The sequence below is a fragment of the Schistocerca piceifrons genome, chromosome X (assembly GCF_021461385.2).
Source record: "Schistocerca piceifrons isolate TAMUIC-IGC-003096 chromosome X, iqSchPice1.1, whole genome shotgun sequence".
Taxonomy (NCBI): domain Eukaryota; kingdom Metazoa; phylum Arthropoda; class Insecta; order Orthoptera; family Acrididae; genus Schistocerca; species Schistocerca piceifrons.
Window position 1 is genome coordinate 418235968 of NC_060149.1, and position 22199 is coordinate 418258166.

Consider the following 22199-nt stretch of genomic DNA (forward strand, 5'->3'; position numbering starts at 1 on the left):
ATGCAGTGTGTGGCGGAATTCGAATTTATGCGTTCGTAATACGAAAAATATGCAGCGTACATGTTGCTGCACATCAAAGGTCTTTCAAAACGTGTTCCCCCCCCCCCCTGCTGAGTTTCATTTTCTAAAGTGCCAGGAAATTCTACTCCGGTATATAAAACCATAACCATTCAAAGGATTGATGAGTTTTACAGTACCGAATAAGAGTATACTGTCACTTAACACGGAAAAAGTGTATTTTCACCTGGGAGAAAGTGTATTTTTAACCGGGAAATCCAGGAAAAAACCGGGAATTTTTTTTCCTTGTCCATGTATACACCCTGGATGTGAATAGCATCAGACATTGAGTAATCACTGTGAAGGTCACATAAATGTGGGGCAGTGTAATCAGCACCTGATAAAGTTGGAAAGGGCTCTCATAGTGTTTCTCCATATGGCCGGTGGGACAAATCGTGCAATATCCAGATTTGGGGGACATTCAGAGGTGACAGTGGCTCAGTGTTGGAGTGCATGGCAGCATACTTGTCTTCAAGGTTCTGGTGAACCACCTGTCTCCAAGGTTCTGGTGAACCACCTCTGACCACAACAAGGAAGGTTCACCATATTGTGCACCAAGTATATTGTAGCCTCTTCACATCTGTGCTTGCCATCTGAGAACCAGATTCCCTGAAACATTTTGTACCATGCCACACCATTGGTCGGAGACCAGCAGCAGCTGGACTAGGGACTTATAGTCCCATCTGTAGACAGCTGTTAACACCACAACATGAACAGCTGAATTTGGAGTGGTGCTGTGACCAGGAACTGCTGGTGCATGATGTCACATTTTGTCCAGTGATAAATCACGGTTCTGCGGTACCTGGAATGTCCACAAGCAGTGATATGGTGGCGATCTGGGTAGAGGTCCCACTCTTTCAGTGTTTTGGAAAGACACAGCAGAAACTCTGATGGTACTGTGATATGTCACGGAGATCTTGCATCCTGTGTACTAATTGTTACTACTTTAAAACAGTATCATGGTGCCATTTTTCAAAAGGACATTGCTCATGTCACTGTGAACTGTCTGCATAATTCTGAGGTACTCACATGGCCAGCAGGATTCCCAGATTTGTCCGTGATGGTACAGGTGTGGGACCAGCTCAAATTTCAACTCTGTCCCAGTGCCAGTATCCAGGATGTCAGGGACCAGTTATGATAGTTGGGGGCCAGCTTGCCTCTGGGGAGGATACAACAGCTTTATGACAAACTTCCCCACCGAATTAGTGCATGCTTCCAGCCTAGAAAGGGTGCAATGTAATACTGATAAATGGGCTTATACTGCCATGTTCTTTGTAAATCTGATTCAATTTTTTAATCACTGAAATAAAATAATCACATGCCCTCTCAACTTGTAGAGTTTCATTTCATTTTGTCCTCCCCTTCTAGGTGCTTCAATTTTGATGTCAGGCACTGTATGTCACTCACATGGCCACCACTATCAGTAGTCTTTCAGCTCTTCTGAATAAAAAGTATGAACAGAATTCCTCATTAAGACTTCAACCAAAAATGAGTACTGATTTCAGTGGAAGAATTTCTCACCCTCAGCAGAAAACACCAATCTAAGACGAAATGTATTTCAAAATAACACCAAAAGTGTGATAATGATAGTTGGTTTAGAGTGTTGAATAGTATAAGTGTTAGCAGCATTACTCACATATTTGAGAGAAACATTAAAATACCTAAAATTAATATAATAATAAAATTAATTGTAAAAATGTGGTCACTGATTAAAAACCATACTTAATAGTAAATTAACATTCACACTTCATTTCCTTATAAGATCACTCAACGTGACTACTATAAACTCATTTCTCCAGACTTTCAAATCTGAGTTACAAGATTGAAAGTGAGTCAGAAAATAATGAAATTATCCATGAATAGTGAGTGCTATACAGGACTCATCACTGTTGATAATATGCTACTAATCACTACTGCATACAGAGTTAAGCTTGCAATGTACCCTTAATGGACATTAACATGTTGCTCAAAATGGTTTTTATAACATAGTGACCACAACACTCAAAGAAATATTTACCTAAGAAGAACCAAATTCATATGAGGAGTAAGCCACAGAAATCCCTTTTTAGAGTTGGCTGCAGGTTGTAGTAACCCAGAGAAGTCTGTAAGAGTAGTAGTCTTCCTTGTGATCCTTTAGTACTGCTGCTATCTTGTTCAAGTAAATTATGGAAATACAGCCAGGTAATATCTTCAACAACCATCAATGATTCTACTTGCCCGCATACCTTAAGTTAGTTAAACATTCAATACACTGAGAGAAGCTCGTATTGTCACCTTCTCAACGTGACTATATTTGAACATGAGTTCTCTGGTCCTCATTGTCAGACACTGAGATGTTAGGCCTAGGAGTTCGAGATGCCATTTTCATCTAAATCTTCACAGTATTGCCTGCACGACCCTGATTTCAAAATGACATCAGGAAAGGTATCCTTTTGAACTGGTGTGAGACTTCTGAATTACTATATTAGCATGTAGATTGACTTTACTTGTGATGTAATGCACCAAGTCCTTGGCATTCTCTCTGTGCATCATAGTACCCCAGTGACCATACAGAATCCAATTAACGCTGATGGGGGTCCACTTTATTTGCTTCCTTTCAAGGGATTCTGTGTCCATAAAGTGCTCAAATGTGGGAAGTGATCCCTCAGCAGCGTGCTTGATAAATATTTGAACATGATTTCAAATGTTCTTCAGGAATAGTTTCATTTATGTAAAGATAAAGTTTAGTTACTGCACTTCACAGATCCATCAACTCTATTTTTTTTCCTGGTATTCAAATCCTTTCAAAACTTTCCTTTCCCAGTCAATTCACTTCTCATTTTGAATTAACCAACAACAGGGATTGCAATGACACAAGAATTCTCTGAAAAGTCTAATGAGAATTTTACATAGGTTTTGTGTATAAATATACAAGTTGCTATTAAGTTTTATTTATCAGATTTTTACTTCATCTTTTGAAATGAGTCTGTAACAGTATATTTTATCAAAAAAATTAAAATTATACTACTAAGCCAAGATGAATTATCCAGAGAATGAGTTATCCAGAGAATGACTTAAATGTGTTTTGCCTTTGACTACAAATCTTCTGCTTCTATCACATTTAAATTGAATGTCCTTAATTCCTTATTTCTGTTGGATATTTATATTGTCCTATCAACAAAAAATACTCTTCTAGCTTTCTGGTTTAGTAGTTTCATTTTTTGTCACCATTGCTGCTACAATACAATTATTATGGCAAATTTCTGTCTCCTTGGCAATACTGTTGATAAGGTCAGATCTGTTTGTAAGCAGCAGCTATAAAATATTTCTCTTTTGTCTTTGTTGAGGCTAATGTATGTATAGTTTTCCCAATCAGTATTACACAAATTAAAGCCAAACTGTGTATTATTGTATGGTTGGCATATTCCCCTGGTACAAAATTTTTGCTGTCTAATTAGAGTGACTCAGTGACTGATATGTCAGAATGTGGCAATCAGTAAGAATTTCCTATTATAAATGTAAATCTGGATTCTTGTCCATAAAGTTTTCAGTCAGATTAATTCTCATATTTTTTCCAAATTTTTTAAAAAAATTCTACTTTATATCTTGATTTTCAGCCAGCTCTTGTTTGAAACTTCTTAGCAGATTAAAATTGTTTGCCAGACCAAGACTCAGACTCAGGACCTATCCATTTAGTAGGTAAGTGTCCTACCAACTATGCTACCCAAGCATGACTCATGACCTGTACTCACAGCTTTACTCCTGCCAGTACCTCATCTCCTACTTTCCCAACTTCACGGAAGTTCTCCAGCAAACCTTGCAAGACTAGCACTCCTGGAAGAAAGGATATTGCGGAAACATGGCTTAGCCACAGCCTGGGGGATGTTTCCAGAACGAAATTTCACTCTGAAGCAGAGTGTGCATTGATATGAAACGTCTTGGCAGACTAAAACTGTGTGCAGGAAGTTTCATATCAGTGCACACTCAACTGCTGAGTGAAAATTTTATCTGGAAACATACCCCAGGCTGTGGTTAAGCAATGTCTCTGCAATATTCTTTCTTCCAGGAGTGCTAGTCTTGCAAGATTTGCAGGAGAACTTCTGTGAAGTTGGGAAGGCAGCAGACAAGGTAATGGCAGAAGTGAAGCTGTGAGGATGGGTTGTGAGTCATGCTTGGGTAGCTCAGTTGGTAGAGCACTTTCCTGCAAAAGGCAAAGGTCCTGAGTTCAATTCGCAGTCCAGCACACAGTTTTAATCTGCCAGGAAGTTTCACATCAGCACACATTCTGCTGCAGAATGAAAATTTCATTCTGGTAACTCTTGGTTTTTAGTGCTACAATCAATTTTAATATTTGTTTTCGAGCTGACATTTTCTTGTAAGGGTCTCAGAGGTTTGCATAATCTAAACTATAAAAATAGAACAGTGGATGCACCAGAGATGCCCTGCCACTTGAATGGACCTGCTCTGGGCAGCATTATAAGTGGTTAAACTATAGTGAAGACCATGGAAGTTTTTCTCTCTTTTGCCTAATCCAAAGAATATAGAACAGAACTATGGACATGTCACATGCACTCTGCTACTTGAATGGAGCTATTCAGGTCAGCGTTACAAATATTAACAGTATAGTGAAGGTCAAGTAATTTGCATCTGAGTAGACACCTGTGTGAACAAAGTCCGCAGTTAAGAACTTCTACTTAGCTCTAGACTATAGAAGCCTGATCAGTTTTTGGGAGGAAAAAAAATCCAAGAGATATATTTAGGTCAGCCATCTTTTCTGCATGTTAACTGAAATAATGCAAAATATCTATTATTACTTTTATTTCCATTTAGAGATCCAAAGTATCTGAAATAATTTAACACCTGCTTTCTACATCCAGAGCTACGTATACATCTATATACGTACTCTGCAAGCCACCATGCAGTACATGTATTAATGTGATTTTCTATACCACTCACATATGGAACATGGAGGAAAAAACTGTCCGTACGCTCCCATAAGAACCCTGATTAGAGTTGTTGTCAAGGTTCTTATACAAGATGTATGTTGGTGGTACTAGGATAATTCTGCAGTCTGCTGCAAATGCTGCTTTTGTCTAAACTTTCTCAGTAGTGTCTTTTTCCTTCCAGGGATTCCCATTTGAGTTTATGTAGAATTTCCATGATACTTGTGTGCTAATTTTGCCTACTAGTAGCAAATCTAGCTGCACATATCTGTGTAGCTTCAATGTCTTTCTTTTATCTGACTGGTGTGGATTCCAAACACGTGAGCAGTACTGAAGAATGGGTCACAGAAGTGTTCTGTATTTGGTCTCCTTTCTAGATGAGCTACATTCTCTTAGAATTCTCCCAATAAACCGAAGTTATACATTCATCTTCCCTACAACTGACTGTACATGCTCCTTCTGTTTCATGTCAGTTTGCTGTTAGATATATAATCAACATGACTGTCAACCAGTGCAGTACTGCACTCAGCCTGTTCATCTGCATTAATGTACATGTTTTGAAATTTAAAGCAACCTGAAATTCACCATACTAAGTAGAAATTCTGTCCAACTCATCTTGTAGCCTCTTACCGTCACTTGAAGGTGACACGTCCTGTAGACTACAGCATCATCATCAAACAGTCGCAGACTGCTGCTCATGCTACCTATCAGATTGCTTATGTATACAAAGGACAAGAGTGGTCCTATTATAATTCCCTGGGGCGCTCCAGATGATACCTTAGTCTCAAATGAACACTAGCCATGCAGGACAGTATACTATGTTCTGTTACTTGAAAGTCTTTGAGCCACTCAAATATAGGAGAACTTATTCCATATGTTCAGACTTCTGTTAACAATCTGCAGTGTGGCACTGTGTAGAACACTCTCTGCAAACATAGGAATACTGAACCTTGTGTGTTGGCCTTCATTCGTGGCTCACAGGATATTGTTCAAGAAAAGGGCAAGCTAAGTTCTTCACATTAGCATAGTTTTTTGAATCCAAGGTGATTTATAGATAGAAGCTCTTCTCTGTAAGTAAATTCATTACATTAAATATAGAATATGCTCAATAATTCTGGAACAAACCATTGTTAAGTCTATTGACCTGTAATTTTATGGGCCTGTTCATTTACCCTTCTTATGAAGGGGAGTCACCTTTCCAACATTTCAGTGTCAGGGATGTCTATTTCTGTGCCTCCATATGGGAGTTTGTGCAGTGGTCAAACGATGGTATGTCTGTACAATCCTCCTGCACAATTTTTTAAAATTTTTTTCTTCTTTTTGAAAAATGAAACTTCAAATTTCCTTTTGTAGTCTTCTATTGCCACATCACACTGGTTTACAATTACTGAATAGAAGCCTTTGACCCACTTGGTGGTTTTATGCAGGACTGTAATTTTCTAGGATTGTTGGCAAGATCTTTCACTAATATATATAATGTTGGAAGTTGTATACTTCATGCATTAGTATTTTTATAGACACATGAATTTCTGCTAACTTTTAGCTGTCAGTACTTGTGTGTTCTGTTTTGAGCCAAAAGTGCAACAGTCTCTGTTTTCACAGTATTTTAAAAATTTTGTTACACCACAGCAGGTCTTTTCCATCCTGGATTCACTTACTTGGCACGTACTTCTCCAGAGTATGATTAACAATCAGTTTAAGCTTCATCCATAATTAGCATACATCCATCATATTGGATGCTAACAAATGTTAATTTGCTTCTTACAGCATAAAAACTCTTCTAGCCTTCTTGAAGGATTTAGTAAGTTAACTAACCATCATGGCTCTGTTGACATGATTGCTAATCCCTGTCTCTCTACTGACACTGTCAATAAGGTTAGGCTTGTCTGTAGCTACAAGATTTAAAATATTTCCATTACATGTAGGTTTTTGCATTAGTCATTCAAGACAGTTTTTGATGAAAGCATTCAGAACTTCCTTGCAAGACTGCCTTTACCACCTATAACAAATCTATAGATGTCCACTCTACCCTCAGTACATTAAAGTCATCTGAAACTAGTATTGCATGATCAGGGTACTTCCCTACTACTGAGAATAGACTTCCTTTCAATGATAATACAACTGTTGCAACATAATCCGGTGATTGGTGAAAACATCACCTAGTCCTTCTCAGTGTTGACCTTGTTAGACATAATATTTTTTTCAGCTGCAATGGACACTCTTCCTCCAGTCATGGCCAGTTTCATGCATCATGTAATAGATGACAATTCCTTTATTTTTCATATATGTTTTCTTTTATGTTTGCAGATAATAAACCACAAGCTTTTTACTTGTCAGAAGGTTTCATGGTGCAGGTGGTCAGTAATTCTACTCTTTCAGTAGACACATTTTTCTTCCTCAGGTAGAGTATTAAAGTACTTTTTCCAATTGCTATCTTTTACTTCTATTACAACATAAAATTCTAACATATATTCTCTTAACAGTGGGTTCCTAGTTTCATATCTGTATTATCAAGGGAAACAAGGAAAGAAACCCTCACAAGAGACATGTGGAAGCAAAATTGTGGAGTTTATCACCATGGTTCTACGAAGAATTATTAGGTAAGGAGCATATGCCCTGTTGAATAATGTCATAAAATATTATCAGTTATTTTCAAAAGAAAAGGAGATATGTTTGCCAACAAAATTTAACCCTTTTCTTTTTAAATCTTGGGACGTAGCGGTCCTTCATTATGTTTGTAAATATGTGTATTTAAAGTGCAACTTAGTTGAATTTCAGTGTTTTGGATCTTATTTTGTAGCAAGATAAAATGTGATGATGGTTCAGTGCTGAGGATGTAAGGTTTTGTCATTGAAATCTACAAGGGTGGACAAAAATATGGCAACACCAAAAACACAACACATTCCCATGCACAATGTAGTGTAGGAAAACCGTTGGCATTCAAAATTCCTTCCAGTTGTCTCGCAATGGATAAACACAGCTCCAGGGTGATTTTGAAAGGATTCATATACCATTCTTCCCGCAAAATAATGGCAATTTCAGGTAATGATGATGAGCTGGATAGCGATGATGCTTCTTTTCTACAAAGTAGACCACAAAGATTCAACAATATTGAGATCTGGTGACCAATGGCCAGGAGGGATGCAACAGTTCATCTTCATGCTTATGAAACCAGTCCTGGATGATGCAAGCTGTGTGGACAGAGTCCCTGTTGTCTTGGAATACGGCATCACCATTGGGGGCAAGCACTGTATTATGGGATGTACCTGATCAGCCAAAATGGTCCCATAATCCTTGGCAATAATACAACCTTGCATAGCAACTGTGGGGTCCATGGAACAACATGATATGGCTGTCCAAATCAACACCAAAACCCCATCATGTTTACTCTTGTGATGTAATCTCAGCTGGAAGTTGGAAACAGTGTGAAACAAAACTCATCCAATCAAATTACTTCTATGGCTCCATAGCCCATTTTTATGGTGTCAGCATCATATTTTCCTGTCACGGGCATTTGCAACACTCTTGAATGGTTTTTTAGTCCCAGCTCACCTTACAGTTCCCTACTTCTGGAGCTCCCACATGTTGTTTGATGCTGACAGGGTTCATAAGTGCAACAGACAGTTCTGCAGTGACTTTTGCAACTTTTGTCCTCTTAATTTTCATCACAATCTTCTTCAATGACTGTCCCTCATAATCTCTCAACACACACTTTCATTCACATTGTGACTTAGCAGATGATGTTTTTCTACTTCCACAGTATGCAGTGTAAAGCTTTGATATGGCTCCTCTGGGAACACCAGACACTTCGGCTACCTTGGTTATGGAAGCACCCACCATACGAGCACAAAAAATTTGCCCACATCTGAATGCTCTGAGCTCCAACATAATGCACTCACAATTACATGGAACACTGTTCTGACCATGACTGACATTTGCAATGTATTGAGGATATCGCACATGGTCAAATTCAATAGTGCAACCTACAGGCTTCACTATCATCTGTATTTACGTTTAAGCCTGCATTTTTCACAGTGTTTACATATTTTTGTCCAACCCCTGTATATTCAAAGTTTACAACACATTATAAGTGCAGCGTGACCTTGGAACACAATTTTTTTTTCTGTATTGTCTCCATTAATCTTTCAGTCAACTACTACTTAACATAATTTGGCAAAAGTCAGTATCAAAATAGTGATCTTATACCTTTCTTATTTCCACAGTGAGACTTAACCCAATTATCACCCAGACAAATACTGTGAAAGGCCAAGTTCCCAAGTTTGAGTCTCGGACCAGCACAACACAGTTGTAATATGCCAGGAATTTTCAGATCATGGGTTATTTGTTGAAGATTTCCCAGTAGTATTTTGACCGATAACCAAACAGACATCTTCAAGGTGAGTTGGTAATGAATTAAAACTACAAGGCACAAATGGTTTTAATTAAAGTCATCAGCCCACCCTGAAGATGGCCGTATTGGTATCAGCCAAAATATTATAAGAAGAAATAATTTTTTCCTGGATGCATATCTAAAAGGTGATGGAAGGTCCTTAACTGTATTATATCTTCGTAGTTTACTGAAAATATTCTCAGAATGCACCTGAAGTCCAAAATTGTGATCCACATAAGCGACCATGGCTTTCTACAGCACTCCCTGAGCAATGATTGTCAAGTTACAAATATCTGTAAGTCAGACTCTGGATTTGTCCATGTTACATGCAGTCTAGACTCTCCAGAGAAAGTAATAGTGTGTGCTGGCAACACTTTAGATTGCAATCACAATTACAAATCTGATGTGATATCACAAACATTAATGAGAAGGCATCACTCATGACAGAAAATTATGTCACCCTTACAACAGTTTGATCAGTTTTAAGTGATGCAATCTAATGAACATATAATTATAAAAACTTAACCAGTTGCTGGTGAGAGTGGAACAGTGACATGTAATTTTACAGGTTAATAGTTTTGCACTGATAGTTGCTACCAGGAGATACAAAGGCTGCCCGCTACTTACCTCCAGGAGGCGAAATTCCAGTACTGTTGATAGACAAATTTAAAAGTGAAAAATGTGTCTATAAGCAATACTGAATTTAAATACTTGCCAGTAATTGGATATCCTTGTAATTTTAAAATTTTCTCAAATGAAGCCACCTTTTGAAACAAACGATAAAACTGGCATGGAAGCATGGTTATAGAACTCGCAAACTTGATTATAGCTCTGAGTGATGCAGCAGCAATAGAGCCAGTTGCATAAGTCATCAATAATAATAATAATAATGCATTCTACCTATACAGCATTCATCCTTTCCCTCTAATTTCCCACATTTTGGTTATGACTGTTTAGACTAAATATTTAACTGACAAATTAGTTCTGTTATTTCACTGAAGAGCCAAAGAAACTGGTATGCCCGCCTAATATTGTGTAGGTGCCCCACGAGTACGCAGAAGTGCCACAACACAACTTGGCATGGACTCGACTAATGTCTGAAGTAGTAGTGCTGGAGGGAATTGACACCATAAATCTGTTAGGGTATGAAGGGGTGGAGATCTCTTCTGAACAGCATGTTGCAAGGCATCCCTTACCTGCTCAATAATGTTCATGTCTGGGGAGTTTGGTAGCCAGTGGAAGTGTTTAAACTCAGAGGAGTGTTCCTGGAGCCACTCTGTAGAAATTCTGGACATGTGGGGTGTTGCATTGTCTTGCTGGAATTGCCCAAGTCTGTCGGAATGCACAGTGGACATGAATGGATGCAGGTGATCAGACAAGATGCTTATGTATGTGTCACCTGTCAGAGTAGTATCTAGATTTATCAGGGGTCCCACATTACTCCAACTGCACATGTCCCACACCATTACAGAGCCTCCACCAGCTTGAACAGTTCCCTGCTGATATGCGGGGTCTGTGGATTCGTGAGATTGTCTCCATACCCATACACATCCATCCACTCAAGACAATTTGAAATGAGACTCGTCTGACCAGGCAACATGTTTCTAGTCATCAACAGTCCAATTTCAGTGTTGACAGGCCCAGGCAAGGCATAAAGCTTTGTGTGTCCGAACGGTCTACCCGACGGGAGGCCCTAGCCACACGACATTTCCATTTTTTTATTATACAGTCATCAAGGGTACACAAGTGGGCCTTCAACTCTGAAAGCCAATATCGATGATGTTTTGTTGAATGGTTTACACACTGACACTTGTTGATGGCCCAGCATTGAAATTTGCAGCAATTTGCAGAAGGGTTGGACTTTTATCGTGTTGAACAATTCTCTCCAGTCATTGTTGGTCCCGTTCTTGCAGGATCTTTTTCCGGCTGCAGATCTTTTTCCAGCCACAGCGATGTCGGAGATTTGATGTTTTACCAGATTCCTGATATTTACGCTACACTCGTGAAATGGTCGTACTGGAAAATCCCCACTTTGTCGCTACCTCGGAGATGCTGTGTCCCATTGCTTGTGCACTGACTATAAAACTATGGTCAAACTCACTTAAATCTTGATAACCTGTCATTGTAGCAGTGGTAACCAATCTAACAACTGCACCAGACACTTGTTGTCTTATTTAGGCGTTGCCAACTGCAGCACTGTATTCTGCCTGTTTACATCTCTGTATTTGAATACACATGCCTATACTAGTTTCTTTGGCGCTTCAGTGTATTTGATTAATTACAATATTATGACGAAGATGTATCGTGTCTACCAACAACATTCATATGATCATTCTAACTTTAAAATATATAAATGAAGACCAAATTAAAACATGAAATATCTATCAAGAATTCTTATACAATCATTTCAGCTTTAAAATATGTATCAGTAATCAACATGTAAGAAGTTAATTATATTGAAAATAAAATGCCACTTTCTCTACAGGAAGCAATGAAGTTACATGAAATATCTACTGATGCTTATAATCAGAGCTCTGTCAGATTACACTTAAACAGTGTCTAGGAAATATAAATTGAATGTACATTGATCAGCCAGAACATTATGACCACCGACCTACTATTGATATAAAACCATCTGGGCGACAGCAGTGTCACCTGGCAAGGAATGACTGGTAGTCATCTACCGTATCTTCCTTCACCGTGTTGTCGTGGTTACCGTGAGACACCGTTATACCAAGAGGAAAGGCGCGTCGATATTAGAGCATGAGATATGATGACCTTAAGCCATTGACAACACACAACGGTCACGGTAGCACCTGATTCCTGAATAGCTGCAGTAGTTAAGATCTACGAACTATCCCCTGTTGACCAGGTCCCCAAAACTTAACTCGTAACGAGATCCCTTCAAAGCAAATTGTCATAACGATCGTCTATAAAGGCTTCGTACAACGAGAATAAATGTTACGGTTTATGGAATAATAACAGATATGACCAAACTGTCTTGTCTCTTCTGCTTTATTTAACATAACTTCGTTCACAGTTTCATTTCTCATTCACCACTCATTCACCGAAACCCTTTGATGAACAGTTTTGGTTGCTTAACACCAACAGTCAATGATAATGATACAGCTTTTCTCCTTTTTATAAATTGAAGCCCGCTCTCCGTGATATAATAAAAAAAAAAAAAAATGGTCTCAATACCGCGTGCCTCGTGAGACGCGAATAGACTTATCCTGGAATTGACCGCCCTGTAGGTGTACTCAATTTAATGACCACACTTCACTGTCGGCTATTTCGCGTAACTGAATGTCCATTTGTTAATCTGATTATACACTGTAGCTATTTAAAATTCGCCCCTATATTTTTCACAACGCACAATTAGCACTTCGTTACTTGTTTTTCTTTTTTTTATTCTTCTAAGAGTAAACGGAAAAAAAAGACGCCGTATCATCGGCTTAGTCGATATAAAGCAAAACACCTTAATATGCCCAATTTTACCTCTTCTTATAGGATCGGCTACCTTACTCATTAATTTATTACATATTATTTCCAATAACGCTAAACAGGTATCGCCGTTATATTTTAATTGTATTCAAAAGCATGTTACTACTATTATGACCGACCAAATCATAACAAATCGCGCGGCTTGCGTTTTTAACGATAACTTTACGCTATTCAAGTTCCGTTACAGCTGTCTTGACTCGTAATGTTACAGTCAGACACACACACACACACACACACACACACACACACACACACACACACACACACACAGTGCATCTAGTATCAGTGATCATGCTTCAGTGTGTAGAATGGGAAAGTTGCACGATCTATCTGAGTTTGACTGAGGGCAGATTGTGACGGGCTGAATGCCTGGCACGAGCATTTTGGAAACTGCATGACTTGTTGGATGTTCGAGGGGTGCTGTGGTGAATGTCTTCAACACATAACAAAACCAAGGTGAAACTACATCAAGACATCAAAACCCCTCATTACAGATATCAGACGTTGTAGGCGCAGACTGGTAAAACAGGATAGATGACAAATTGTGGTGGAACTAACATCAGACTTTAATGGTGGGCAGAGTACAAGTGGGTCTGAACACTCAATGCACTGAATACTCCTAACAGTGGGCCTGCACAGCTGACAACCTATGTATGTGCCAATGTTAACACCATGACATTGGCAACTATCACTGAAATGGGTACGTGACCATCAGCATGAACGTTGTTGCAGTGGCAGAGTGTTGCATGGTCTGATGAATCCCGGTGCCTTCTTCATCATGCTGATGGGAGAGCACAAATTTGTCGTCTTCCAGGGGAACAGCTCTGTGACACCTGTACTGTGGGGCGGAGACAAGCTGGCGGTGGCTCCATTATGCTCTGAGAAACATTCAGAGGGCATCCATGGGTCCAGTGGGGCTTGTGCTAGGCACCATGATGTCCAAGGAGTATCGTACACTTGTTGCAGATGCCATTCACCCCTTCATGATGATCATGTTTCCCACTTGCAGTGGCATTTTTCAATGAGATAATGTGCCATGTCACAAGGCCAGGAGCGTGATGGAGTGGTTCGAGGTACACAGTGGCGAGTTGCAGTTGATATGCTGGACTCCCAGCTCACCAACTCAAATACATCTTGGGTGTGATTGAATGTGGTGTGACTTGTGTGTGTGCAGATGTGGTGCTAGCTCCCTCCAGTGACCTACCAAGGCCTCATTACTTCCATGCTATGATGCATCACTGCTGTTATCCAAAGAGGTGGACATACCAGCTATTAGGTAGGTGGTCTTAATGTTCTGGCTGATCAGTGTATGAATCTAGAATGCTACTGTATTAGCTCCCATTACTGTAAGAGTAACTTAGACCGAAGAATCAAGGCAATTAATACTCACAACAACCTTATGTTAGAAGCTCTAAATCTTTCACTCATTTGAATTCTTACAGTACAAAGTAGAGCTATGAACATAACCATTTATATTCAAAGCAGTTAACAGGATGCCAGAGGGAATATCCTGCATATCTCTAGACATCTAGAAACTGTCACTGTAAAACTGTATAAATAAAGAGATGATTGCTTGTCGAGCCTATAGAGTAAATTTTGTGCCAGACAAAATAAATACAGACAGAATCAATAAATGTCTAAATCTGTGGCAACATTACAATCAAGGGGATATGATATGAGTGAGTGATAGTTTGTCTATAACACAGACTACAATAATCTGAAATTTCCATCAGATAATTACATGAATTTTTTCTCTCTGTGATTAAAGAACTCAGAACACAAGAGATATAGTAGACAGCGATAACTGCAGGGATACACATAATCCCCAATGAAATAATAAAATTCATCAAATCCTCTCCTAATCCCATAACGCATGATGGTTTGATGGATTACAGTAATCTTTCTCAGTCAAAAAATGCCTGTATTTATTCATTAAATTGGTGTCATCCACACAGTAAATACATTTTTTGGTCTGTTACTATATTTTTAATCTTACAACTAATAAAAGTAATAACACCGGTAATGTTACATATTGTAAATACATTGCATGTGGTATAAGCTACACATATTATGTATTCATTGTTTGCAGAAGACTGTGTTCTCCTCTGGAATATGTACTGTGTTTGCAAGAGCTGTCAATGTGATGATGATGTGCAAAAATATTCTTAAAACAAAATGTATAAAACTCATAGCGACTATTCCAGCAGAATAGAAATATGAAATGTTTTATCAGTTATGGTTGATTACAGTTAGATTGAAACATGAGCTGAAGGAACATGTAAGACAAAAGTTCCTGAGTTTGCTTTGTTGAGTGTGAACAGTTAACCATCCTCAGCTGTATTCATCCGAAAATTAGTACATGAAACAAAGAAGCGTGAAACATTATAAATACATTTGTATATTAATTGTAATCATCATAATAGGAAATAATTCAAAATGCTGTCGAGGCAGATATTAGTTATTGAGTACTGTATCTGCATATTGATCCTGTTCCAATTAATTGTCCACCTGAATATAAGGGATTTTTTTTTTAATGTTTGGAGGATTGTTAATAATTGTTTTGCTTCAGACTGAGTGAGAAAGTTTGTTTTAAGCTATTTATGTATCATCTCTATCGCTGTCCTATTATATCTGGTATTTTTATGGAAACTTAGTTAAGAATTTTCATCAACAAACAATGGTCAGAATATTGTAATGAATATGCAGGGAGCATCTATGTTCAATATAAACTGTGAAGTAACTTTGTGTAGCATTCTACAATATTTTTTAAATCATAACAGCTTTAAACAAATTTGTGTTAACTGCGTTAAATGTTTGTGCCATAAAATAAATGCAATTGTCTTGCATTAATAATATGAAGTGTGTTCCTGCCAATTCATCTGAAAATATTCTGCAGGTTGACACCAGCATATATGGCAGTGATTGGAATTGCCATACTTAATATGAAATGGCACAGCCAGAAAACTTTGTTCCATATGACAGAGAGAGCAGATGTTATTTGTCCGAAGTACTGGTGGCGGAATTTGCTTTACATCAATAATCTGTTTGACAGGGAAGAAATGGTAAGTGTTATTCTGATCTAAGACAGTAAATTATATCTGCATGTTATTTATGACTTTTATTATTTTGTTGTCAGTATAAGGTGACAAGATAATCTAGAAGAAGTTTCATATACAATGTTGTGTAAAAAGGTGATCTACTCACACAAACAATGGAGTTTTATACACAACAAGAAATACATGAGTCTCTTAAATCTCAAGCAATGTAAGTTCACCTTTTCTTACATTTTCAGTAGGATTGTGATCTTGCTCAGCAAGTGGCATTCTGTTGACAGTGCAAATGGTTTAATTTGTAACTCACACAGCTAGCAGCACAATTTTCTGCTGTAAGTGGAGATATGTATCTGTTGACAGCTGAAGTGTTGTAGTTGGGAGTTTCATCACTGTGCCTGCTATTGTTTTTAGTTCTCTCAATTCACTGTGAATCTTTGATCTTCGTACTTTTCCAAAAATAGGACTGTACTTGTTCAATTATTTGAAATGTGTTCAGTGTGATTCACCCTGAGTTCGAGTGGTAAAGATAGCATCAGGGAATATATTACATGGCTTTAACAAAAAAAATCTATTCCTGGAGAGAAAAATTGGGATTCTTAGAGCAATTTGAAAGGTCAGTTGAAATCTGTTTTCAGTTTTTCATCATCAGCCATAGTTTAACCAGAACGTCCATTTTTATCTAATACATTACCATACAATTACTTTTTTGCAATTCAAGAAATAATAAGATCAAATGTTTCAGTTAAGTACTCTAACTATACCATATTAGAGAAGCCTAGGAAGGTGGAATCTGATGCTGTATTCACAAAAGCATTTGCCTTCTAGAATGTATTTGAAAGGAAGGTATACAGAAATAGAGAAAATGATAAAATGTGCCACCAAAAATTACAAGTCTCATTTTTTTCTCTTGTATGGAGTGTCTTTCTTGTCTCAAATGATACTCCAGCAATAATCAGCCAACACTGTAGTTATCTACTTCCCTTTGTACCATTTTTTCATGGTGGAATATGTCTCAGTGGAATCTTTGTCTGTGTTGCTCTCTGGGAAGAAGTCAGTGTGAGAGTCCAGGAAATGTACTTTCAAAGATATGATGCAGCCAAGAATTCAATCGGCATTAATCATTTGATTCACTCCATCCTTCTAATTTGCAGCTCGTGTTCCTCTATAGAAGTTTTCTGACTTTTTATTTTATTTTATTTTTCCAATATAATTATGCACTTTTATCTCATAAATAGAATTTTTGTAGAACAGTGTTATTTGGGATGATAATGGATCCAGTGATGAATAATATCCCTTTGTTATCTTGTTATTTAAATCAAAATTAAATGGGTTGCCACAAGCTGTCATTCATATACTCCTGGGATGAAGTGTCTGGATCTCAAGGTCCTAAGGAATTTGTGTCTGTTTGGTCAAACACATTGAAACAAAAGCACTGTCTGCAAAGCATGTTGTCATGTACAATGATGGTGGTTTAGCCTCCGCAGAAAACTGCAGCAGGGGACAGCAGATATTTTGCCCCAATGATTGGTAAGATATTATTGCCAAGCCAAGGAAAAAAATTCCTTTCATGTCATTGTAATCACAGGCAATTACTTTTCATCTGTGGAAAATTTTTTGAAGACAATTGCCAAAAGGAAGACTGAAACTGAAAAACATTTAGTATCATGGCTAAAGATGTTTTGGACTCTGTACCAAAAGAGAGATTAATTCACACTCTTTTTCAAGGAAACACTGTCAGTGGACATGGAATTTCACATGTTGGACTTCAAGCCAGAGTCTAAAAAAGGACACACAGTTTCTCTGACTAACATGCCTCAGGGAAAGTAGTACACAGGACCATAGGTTGTTATGAAAGAGAAGAAGAAGGACTTAGAAAAACATTTGCCATTCTTTCCACTCACTCATCACTAGTGCTTTCAGAGTCTTCTTTCTTCTGGCAATGCTGAGGACATTGGGCCACTGATTGAAAATGACAGTACTGATGATGAATGACTGTGATTATGTAAATACAGTCTTGTTGACTGTCATATATATTTTTATAGTAAATAAAATCGTTGACCTGTTTGTATCACAAGTTCTGTAATTTCATTTGGGCCCTTATATCATGTCTATAACCAGATAAAATTTATTGAAATTGTTAATTTGAGGTAGAAAAAACTATTCAGCTAATATATAAAAAGTAACATAAGAACTACTGTTGAATTTTGTATAACAATCTTAGTGAACCAAAAAGTAGAAGCATTGAGTTGTCTATAGACACACACGAAAGAAATAAAACTTGCTAAGTTTTTGGAGTTATCGTTTGATGAGCTTGAGTAAAACACACACACACACACACACGCACACCAATGCCTCTACATGGTGCCAGCTGGACTAAGAGTAGCAGTGCTGTATTTCGGCAGGGGGACTGGTTGTGGTAGAGATAGCGTCAGGTGGGGTGGGTAGAGTGAGATGGACTAGGAGGGGGTCGCTAGTGGCTGATAGGGAGGTAGCCAGTTTGCCAGCTATGACTGCAGGAGGGAGGGGTGGCTGGTATATGGGCTAGGCATGTAATGCACAGTTGTAGAGGCCAGTGTGGAGAAGCACAAACTAAAGGGAACATGGGGTCATGAATTGGGAGGGTGTGATAGGGTGGAGGAAGGGGAAACTGTTGGGTAGAGGGCACAGGGATACCTGAGATTGAGACCAGGATGATTATAGGAGTGGAGGATGTGTTGTAAGGATAACTCCCATCTGCGTAGTTTAGGGAAGCTGGTGGAAGAGGAAAAGATCCAAATGACCCAGTTATGAAGTAACCTTTGAAACTGAGCATGTTGTGCCACTTGGTACTCAGCTTTGTTCTGGGTGATAGTTAGAGTTGGCCATTTATCCTAGTGGACAGCTGGTTGGTAGTAATATTGACATAAAAAACTGAGTGTTTGCTGCAGGGTTGGTATACAATATGGCTGTTTTCAGAGATGGTCCAGCTACCGATGGATGGGGTAGGAAGAGAGATAATCAAAGCCCTGCCAAAGTTGTTCCAGTCCGGGGTGATACTTCATGGTGTGGTAGATGGTCTTTTGTAGCTGATTCTTGGGGGTGGTAAGAGGATTGGGGGTTTGTGAGGATATAGTGAGGGAAATCTGTTTGTGGATTAGGTGTTTGTTGGGGGGGGGGGGGGGGGTGCCTCTCTCTGAAGGCTTTTATCAGGCCTTCAGCATACTGGGCAAGGGAGTTCTTGTCGCTGCAGCTACATCGTCCACAGGTGACTAGGCTGTGTGGGGGAATGTTTTGATATGGGAAGGATGGAAGTTGTCAGAATGCAGGTAATGTTGATGGTTTGTGTGTTTAATGTGGACAGTGGTGTGGATGGAGCCATCAGAATGTGGAAGTCAGTGGCCAGGAAGATGGTGCAGTGGGTAGAGGAAGACCAGGTGAAGCAGATAGGACAGAAGGTGCTGAGTTTGTGAAGGAATGTGGGTCGAGTGTCTCAGCCCTGAGACCAGATCTTGAAGATATCATTAATGAATCAGACTAGGGGTTCTGAGTTTTTGGAAGCTAAGAGGGTCTCCTCTAGATGGCCTATAAGCAGGTTGACATTGGACTCCCACTTTCATCCCTTTGCCACAGGGATCATATCCCTGTGGCAGAGCAAGGAGCAAGACCTGCCCAATCTAGCCACCCAGCACCTTCTACTCCAGTCGTGCCAAAGGCTTCTCCTAGCCCATCAGAGGCCAGGCCACCTGTGAAGCAGCAATGTCATATATGATCTCTGCAGCATACACTGCACAGCTTTTTATGTCAGTATGACTATCAGTCAGCTGTCCACCAGGATGAATGGCCCCCTTCAAACTGTTGCCAATAACAAAGTTGAGCATCCAGTGGCAAAACATGCAGCTGAGCACAACATGCTCAGTTTGAATGGCTGCTTCCCAGCCCATGCCATCTGGATGCTTCCCTCCACCATCAACTTCTCTTGAACTATACAGATGGGAGTTTTCCTTACAAAACAAACTCCTCTCACGTAATCATCCTGGCTTCAATCTCATGTAACCCACTGCTCCTGAACGCTCCACACAACAGTTTCCCCTGTCTCAGTCCACATCTTCACATTGCCTTTAGCGTGTGCCACTCCCCATCGGCACCTACAATTGTGCATAACATATCTAGCCCGTATACCTGCCACCCCTCACGCCTGCATTCCTAGCCTGCAAACTGGCTGCCTCCCTTCAAGCTGCTAGCCATCCACCCCCAGTCCCTCTCCCTGACTCTTGCCTCTCATTCCATCAACTCACCCTATGCAACACTACCCTAGCACAACCAGTCCACCTGCTGAAATACAGCACTGGCACTGTTAGTCCAGCCAGTGCCATGTAGGGGCATAGACTTGTATGTGTGTGTGTGTGTGTGTGTGTGTGTGTGTGTGTGTGTGTGTGTTTGTTTGTTTCATTCTAGCTTGTCAAAGGATAACTCTGAAAGCTAGCAAGTTTTCTTTCTTTTGTGTGTGCCTATCAATAACTCAACACTCCTGCATTTCAGTGAGTGGTCTCCTTTAATCCACAATAATTACAGTCTACAAGAAATTTCCAGCAGCAATTTTAGTAAACCATAAATATCTCAAAACAAGAACAATGTGGGTTACACCACTTGGTACCTAAGGGGCTCCAATGTACAAGTGGGCTATTAGGAACAGTGCAAGCTATCGTAAGTCCATATTCCAAACCCAAGTCCAGTCCAAGCCAGATCACAGTTCTGTGTACTATGAACAGAGTCCACCAGAATAAGATCATAGTCAAGTTGGGTTGTTTTGTGGGAGGAGACCAAACAGCGAGGTCATTGGTTTAGGGAAGGATGGGGAAGGAAGTCGCCCGTGCCCTTTTCAAAGGAACCATCTTGGCATTTGCCTGAAGCAGTTTAGGGAAATCACAGAAAACCTAAATCAGGATGGCCGGATGTGGGATTGAACCATTGTCCTCCCAGATGTGAGTCCAGTGTGCTAACCACTGTGCCACCTCGCTCGGTAAGGTCATAGTCAATACGATATCACTTGTGGTGCGCACTCCACTGTCCGCATCATAACTGCTTAGGCTAGCAGCTGTTCTGGTGTATATGCCAAAGTCTGGCACGATCAGTCAGAGGGCATGCCTGAGGATCAGTGCCCTCTCAGTAGTGTCCCAACAGTGAACAATAGTAATGTAGCACCAAATAATTTTCCATAGTAACTTAAGTGATACCACTACAACCCCTCCCCCTCCCCAGCAGCGACCACCTGGTGAAGAAGAATGAAGGTAGTGCATGGTCCAGAGGATCTACTACTAGAGAAGGTGGCACATCAGTGCCCATGGGAGTTGCTGCAAAAAGCTATGGTAAGACAATATTTGATGCAAGTTGCACAAGTCACCTGAGACCAGAGACCCCACTGGGGTTGGAGAACCCGGCACCATGGGTGGAGGCCAAAGGATACACCACAGATCATTCCACAGATCCAAGTTGTGTCGGTCCAAGCTCATGGGCCTATGCTATGGTGCCCACTTGGAAAGGAGACTTTTTTTTGCTGATATTAAATATAACTGGATCCTCATTCTGACTTGTACAATTTGTGCTTTCTGATAAAACTGGACCAATAAAAAAAACAGTCAATCAAGAGATTTCAGTTGTTTCTCAATGCCACTGACACTAATATCTACATCATTCATCTTTGCAGTGGTGCAAGGATTAAACTGGGGTGGTACTTGTGAATTTTCCTTCGTAAAGGAACACTTGAAAATTGAATTCAGCATTTCGGTTCCTGTGTCATCAGTAAGTGTCTGGACACTAGCTTTGGTGCCAATGACAGCCTTTAAATATGAATAGAATTTCCTTGAGTTTTGTGACGGTTCTTTCGATAAGATTCTACTATGGTAGTCATTGCTGCTTCAAGCATTGCCCTTTTGACAGACAAACATGGTTCTTTTAGCATCTATTTATCTATACACCTTTGCTTGTTTTACATGTATTGCTTTTTCTTTAAAGTTTCTTTAGAGAGAATTTATACCAGGTGCAGTTCACCCTGTACCTCTGCACGCACACACACACACACACACACACACACACACACACACACACACACACACACATCACAAACTGATCTAGTAGGTACATGTCAACTATTGTTCTTAATTTCAGCAACAGTTCCTTTGCATACTTATGCCCAGAACGAATGTTACAGGTTCCTCCTTCATTTATGCTCAACTGTTTCCTTATCTGCTTTACTGAACATATAAATACTTTTGGATTAAAGGAGACCACTCACTG

General features: G+C 39.4%; 1 protein-coding gene across 1 annotated transcript in view; it reads left to right on the plus strand.

The window, feature by feature from the left end:
- The window catches only part of LOC124722392 (nose resistant to fluoxetine protein 6-like), a 324526-nt gene that overhangs the window by 207520 nt on the left and 94807 nt on the right, over positions 1-22199 (plus strand). Inside the window, exons 7-9 of the mRNA XM_047247563.1 lie at positions 7287-7380; positions 7463-7579; positions 15770-15935. Coding sequence (XP_047103519.1) covers positions 7287-7380; positions 7463-7579; positions 15770-15935 — 377 coding nt within the window. The remainder of the gene's footprint in view (positions 1-7286; positions 7381-7462; positions 7580-15769; positions 15936-22199) is intronic.